The sequence below is a fragment of the Frankliniella occidentalis genome, unplaced genomic scaffold (genome assembly GCF_000697945.3).
Source record: "Frankliniella occidentalis isolate FOCC.00 unplaced genomic scaffold, Focc_3.1 Scaffold269, whole genome shotgun sequence".
Classification (NCBI taxonomy): domain Eukaryota; kingdom Metazoa; phylum Arthropoda; class Insecta; order Thysanoptera; family Thripidae; genus Frankliniella; species Frankliniella occidentalis.
This window is the reverse complement of record NW_026267395.1, coordinates 197,532-203,919: the sequence shown is the minus strand read 5'-3', so window position 1 is coordinate 203,919 and position 6,388 is coordinate 197,532. Positions and strand designations below refer to the sequence as shown.

The following is a 6,388-nucleotide window of genomic DNA, read 5'->3' as shown; positions in this document are numbered from 1 at the left end:
CCCCGCCACCACCCCCTCCGCCCGCAGGCCATGCCCCAGCACGGCCCAGCCCCGCGGCCCCCCGCAGCCTCATCGGCGCGCTCCTAGAGTACAGTGAGCTGGAGCGGGCGCGGCGGGCGGAGCGGGCGCCGAGTACAGTGACAGTGACGTGGAGTGTGAGCTCGGCGCCGCGCTGCCCTCCTCCAGGCGCTCCAGGCTGGCGGTGCTGACGCGAGCCTCACCTGCCCCGCCCCGGCTCCGCCAGGGGCTTGTTGACGCTGCCTGACCGCCTCTGGCCGCCTCTGGCCAGCGGAGGACTCCCACGACTTATCGGCCCGCGGCGTGGAAGTTACCGACGCGTCGGTACACAGCACCATGCGCTCTAGCGGGGCCGCGGCCGGCCGGGCCGGGGAGGTCGACAGGTGCCTCAGGACGGCTGCTGTGTGTGCCCGTTTTGATAACGAGTGGAAAAGTATGGGAGGGACACTACTTGGCGCGCTCGCGCTCACGCTCACGCAGCCCAGCGCAGCGCCAGACGCACAAGGAGGCCAGACGGCCGGACGGCAGGGCGGCGGGGCCCCAGGGCCGCGGGCCACGCGACCCGCCACTAACTGACCGATAAACCCCAGGAGGCGCCGCCGCAGCGCCGCACGCACTGGGCCGGCATCGGCATGTGCTGGCGGCCCGACGCCGCCCCCGCAGGGCACACCGGGTCCCTACCGCTTGACGCTGCCCGAGCCACAGCTGCACTCTGGAAATAGGCGCCCAGTTCGCCCTTCGTTTCCCCTTCCGGTTTTCCCCCGACTATTTACATCACTTCGACATCATCCTCACCTGCGTAGTAGTCGTACACTACCCGGAAGTCGGCATCATGAACCAAAGAAAATCCGACGCCTTTATTTTGTCCGTGGCGCGCAGCCCGCCTCCCGATGTCAATCAGTCATATCGAGACAAAAACAACAACACAGCGCCGCGCCGGCTGCGTCCGCGGCGGGCGGCGTCTCCTCTATGGGCCCGTCTCCCTCGCGCCCGACGCCGGGGACGGCCGGGCTGCGTGCGCGGTCCTCCTCCGCCTGCGCGCCCCGGGTCGCGACGGGTCACGAGCGTTTCGCAAGGCCCGATACGGCTGTCCGCGGCATTCCTCCGGACAGCCCGCTTCTGGCGCGGAAGGGTTAGTCGAGCCCGAGCAGCGAGTCCGTCCAGACAGACCACGCCAGACGAGATCCCCACGAAGATGGTGTGCCAGCGCGTCCTCCTCTGCGCCCTCGCGTGTCTGCTCCTGGTGGCAGCAGGTTAGTCAAGGCACAACGATTAGCGCTGTGACGCCAATCGATCAAATCGCAAGGAATTTGATCGTCATTTACCAAAACAAATTGAACTGCAAAAATGTAGGAATTTTGTTGTACTGCACACAATTCACACAGAGTGGCTCATTGAGCCGGATACTCTGAAAACCGGTGCCGATCTTGGATACAGCCCCCCCCTCCCCTTTAAAAAAATGTTCGAGTTTTGTCTGGGAGGAGGTAACAAACAAAACACCCTTCAGGAGTGTTGCTCCGAGGTGGAGATCTCAAATCACCCACACGGTCCGCCCCCCTCACTTATCTGTTGGTGCCGACTGCAGCCGCCATTTCGGGAAAAACAACAAAAACGACGCGAGCGGAGTGGGTCTGCGGGCTCCGGAAGCGTTCCGCTGCCTGACATACAGTGGCCGCCCAGCCTCGCACCCCGGACCACTTAGTTCAATCAGGGCTAGGAATAACACGTGAGCACCACCTGCAACACTTGCAAGCTTGCAAGGGTGCAATATGCCAGGTGGCTGATTCACGCCGCGCACTTTCTTATACTGTACCGCATGCACGGGTGCGCGCGGGTTTGCCTATCCTCGCTACGTACGGCTCCTCGCTGTAGTACAGTATCTCCGACCACGCGCGGCGTGAATCATCCACCTGCTCTGTCAATTCAAATGCATACATTGTATACATTAAATAAAGCGTACATGAGGTGTATACTTTAAATAATGTATATGTGCGCTTTTATAAATGCGTACCGTACATGCCCGACATGCCTATGTACCGGGTGATTCAGAGAAGACGCAGGTGCGGGCGGGTTTGCCTTGCCTATCCTCGACTCGGCGGGCGCACGGGTCCAGGTCTGGGGAGAGGTGAGGAGGGGACCCGTGCCCCCGCCGAGTCGAGGATAGGCAAACCCGCGAGCACCTGCGTCTTCCCTGCATCACCCGGTACGCTTTTAAATGCATACATACTACCAATGTCCGCATTTAGAAAAGCATACATGGCATGTACACATTATTTAAAGTATACATGTCATGTACGCCTTACTTAAATAAGTATACAAATGTACCGTGTGTAACTGTGAATAGGTATGCAGCAGTTTTGCGGGATTGCATACTCAATATGGCCGCACGGGTCCATGGCCCCTTACGGGTGTAAAGAGTAGGCAAACCCGCAACACTACTGCGTATTCACAGTTACACCCGGTACGCATTTCAATTGACAGAGCGAGAGCGATGCGGTCCCGGAGCGTGCGAGAGCCGGGGTGTTGGTTCGGGCTGACACATTGCATTTACCTTGATTTGCCCTTTCCAGTGCGCGGTGACTGTGGTGACTACAAGGAGGGACAGAAGTGGCAGACCGGGCCCCCAGACACCTGCGCAGAGTACACCTGCAAGAACGGCAGCATCAAGGGCAAGACGTAAGTAGAACTAGATGGGTTTGGCAAGAGAGTTGCGTAATGTCTATGAACGCGCATGACCTACGCTTTGATCAGTCGTTCTGTGGCTCGCACATGTCGTTAGCAAACAGAACGTACAGATTTACCCGATTGCCCGTCCACATACGTGGCTGTACTGTACGTGCGTGCGGGAGCTTATCAGCTCTGCATAGGCAACCCGGCCACACAAGCGGAAGTGGGCGGGGTCAATCAGCCTAGTGTCCGGGGCTGCTTCCGCGTGAGGTTCCCACTTCCGGCCTCCGTGCTTAGGGAGAGTAAAGCAAACATGGCAACATGTGGTTAGAACTCTCACAAATTCGGCTCCGAGCGGACAGTATGTAAAAACCTTTTATTTCTGCTTCTCGCAGCTGCGCGCCCGTGTACTCGGAAAACAGCAAATGCAAAGTGAAGGAGGTCCCGGCCGGGGCCATCTACCCGAAGTGCTGCCCCACCATCGACTGCCCCTAGGCGCGCGACGCGGGCGTAGCCCCGGGCGCAGCGCCCCCTCAGCCGACCCATTGTACAGTAGTGCCGGTCCCGGCCAGGCGCTATAACCGACGAACATTTAAGAACAAAATACACGAATTGTAAATTGTAACCATCACAACGTGCGCAAAGCCCACGTGACATCAAGATAAGGTCTAAGGACCTTTGGTCATCATGTTCACATGAAAAGGGAATCAATAACTTTGGACTCACCTGTTTCTTATAGGAGTCGTTTGCCGAGAGCATAGTGAAAGCAATGGCACGATTAAATGAGAAAAAAAGGAAATTATTGTGCAATTATACATTTTCGATGCCTTGACTGGCGTTCATTCAGGTTTTCTAAAATAAACTTAACCACAATTTAAAGGTGTCTTAAAAATTACTTCAACTTCACCCCTGATACATAATACATAAATGTACACGCTACCTCCCAAGTCAATTGTTCTCGGTTGACGCCCTGTCCAACCACCCCAAATGCAAGAAGTACTCCAGGGGTTTGGTTTTGTGCCCCGCAGATGCCCCACCTACAAGGTGCACTGGAAGTGCAAGAAGCTCCCCGTCGCCGAGGGCGCCGTTTTCCCCAACTGCTGCCCGCGCTTCGAATGCCCAGAGAACCTGGACGACTAGACTGGCGACTAGCGGGAGCGGGCTGAGCCACTGATCCTAAGCATGTTCACGTTCACTGGTAAAACAAGTGTTTAATGTTAAACGCCAATTGATATTTAAGTTCAAGTGAGCATTTTCTCAACTCATTGTGGTGTTTAACTAGGTTAAAGGTCAATTGGTGTTTAAACTTTAAACACTTCCGAAAAGTATAGCACCGGCACGCCATATGGTTCCTAGGTTTGTGTGTGTCCAAGTGTGCAAAATCTAAACGTTTACAAAACGTTTAAAATGTGCACACCTCGCAAGCAACTTGAGCTAAACACCATGTAATGTTTAAAATCATGACTTAAACACGTTGGTGTCTAAATTATTCACCCTTTTTTATCAGTGTTTGATATCAAAAACGTGATTAAAGACATGTGCACCTTGATCGTCGCCAAAAACCACTTTCTGTCTCCCGGGCATCGTCTTAAACAATGACGCCCACAAAATTGAAGACGTCATTTTAAATAGTCTGAGAGCACGTCACGCCCGCCCCTAAACACTGCAGCGTCCACCACTCTCTGGGTCGCGCTGCCGCCGGGAGCGGGACAGACACAAACAACGACCTCCCCTGCCTCCTGGATGTACGGGAGGTGCGAGCGCTGTCGGGCTCGGGAGGGGGGGGGGGGGCAAAGGGAGTGCCACCATGAGAGAAGGGCGCCACAGTCATCACTTCGGCAATCACACTGACGTCATGTGGGCCATGTCATGTACGTCAGGGGCGTAGAAAGGGTCGGACGACAGGGGAGAACAAGTTGCCAACAGACAGAGGTTTTCACCCTGCAAAAAAACTGGCAAGCTGACCGGTTACGAGACAGTCCAGCACGAAAAGAAAACTCAAAATACCAGGTGGCTGATTCACGCCGCGCACTTTCGTAGTTATACTGTACCGCATGCACGGGTGCGGGCGGGTTGCCTATGCTCGCTGCGCTGCCCACGGCTCCTTATGACCCCGCGCGAGTGGGCAACCCGCCCGCGCGCGTGCATGCAGTAAGTATAACTACGAATCAGCCACCTGGGCAAACAGAACTTGTATCCTCATTTAAAATCAAAATAATACTGAAAATCTGCTCATCAAAACTGAAGTGCTGATCGGCAATATCCAAAGGAAAACCTACAATTTAACAACAGTCTGGCGCTGTCAATTATTAACCAGTAGAGGATTGTGAAATTTTCGTTGTATATTGTGGGGTGAAGGCACTAGAATAACAATATGATATTGTTATTTCAAAGTACAACGCTGTATTGTACAGCAAGTAGCTGTAGGTTTTTCTTACAGTGCGAATCTTGATCAAAATCGGAATGTTCGGGTAGAAACAGAGCGTGTCTAAAATGAGTGGGACTTTACGGCTATAGCTGAAATTGCCCTCTTCTCAGCCGGCTTTCTAGGAGCGACAGGGAGGGCGGTCGCACCCCCTGTACACGTGGAGCAAGCGCGTGTCGCGATCCTGGGCCTGGGGCACGTTTCGTCCAGCCGTTTGTGGTCGCGTCATGGTCCAGCTGACGTGGGAAAGGCAGTGCGACGCAAACACGAGGGCAGGAGGGGCCAATGCGAGGGTAAATAAATACCAGGCCTCCCGCCCAGCAGCGACGGTGAGTCATGAGCCATGGCAGAGCAGCGGCAGCGCACCCTCCTGGCGGGGCCGGGTAGTCTAGAGCAGGGCGAGGAGAGGCCTGGAGGGAGGATTCCGCACAGGGGCTCCGACACAATACCAGTCAGCCATGAGTGCAACAAGGACAGACGTGACCACCCCCCTGAGCACCCCGTCAGTGGGAGGCTGGGCGGCCGCACAGCGTGCGCACGCCCCCGCGCGCGTCTCTGGGCCGCCCAGCACCGTGTGGCCCTTGGCGGTGCCGTGCTCCGAGCCTCGGGGATTTAAGAAGTAGTGTACTTGCAATAATCAGTGGCAGTAAACACTGATAAGAGCCCGGCTGGCCAGCGGGCTGCCGAGGGCTGAGCAGGGCGGTGCCGGGGCTCAGTGCTCCAGAGCTCCCTGCCGCAAGCAGCCGCCACCGGCCGCAGACCTACAAGTAAGTCGCCACCCCGCTCTGCTGCCGTGGAAGTGAGACGAGAATGAATCTTTTCACATAAACGCGTCGAATGTCGCAATGAAGAGTATCCGAGTTTGGACTCACTGGCACGCACCTGATTGAAATTAGGATAGGGAGTACGTTTACCAAATTTGGAATTCCCTCTGTTACCATCTGATAGCCATCGCCTTAGGGATTATGACGAGTTTACTGCAGTTAAGTGACAGCAAATTTTGCGATTTTTTTTACAGTGATTTGTGATAGTGACAATGAAAGTGGCAGAGCAGTAGTAGCTCAGGCTCAGAGGTGAGGAGCACGAAGTTGCCCTTCGCCCTGTTTCAATGGCAAGAACTTTTAGAGCTATCATATAATCACAAATCTTATGACTCTTTAGATATGAATAAGGCCTGTACAAAGAAAGAGGGGGGCTGCTCTGGGCTGGGCTCATGGGCCAAAATGCCTCATTTAATCTTTGCAATCAAGCGGTGTTCGCCCTTCAAATTATACGACC

General features: G+C 55.2%; 1 protein-coding gene across 2 annotated transcripts; it reads left to right on the top strand.

The window, feature by feature from the left end:
• The first annotated feature begins 1,103 nt into the window (after nt 1-1,103).
• On the top strand, nt 1,104-4,234 carry LOC113204758 (venom toxin OcyC11). Of its 2 annotated transcripts, none has more exons than XM_052273397.1 (3): nt 1,104-1,271; nt 2,589-2,694; nt 3,714-4,234. In XM_052273397.1, the coding sequence occupies exons 1-3, from the start codon at nt 1,214-1,216 to the stop codon at nt 3,823-3,825; spliced, it is 276 nt and encodes a 91-aa protein (XP_052129357.1). In that variant the 5' UTR covers nt 1,104-1,213; the 3' UTR covers nt 3,826-4,234. The 2 variants fall into 2 exon arrangements, with proteins under 2 accessions (XP_052129357.1, XP_026275831.1); XM_026420046.2 differs by lacking the exon at nt 3,714-4,234 and adding an exon at nt 3,081-3,564.
• The last annotated feature ends 2,154 nt before the right edge of the window (nt 4,235-6,388 follow it).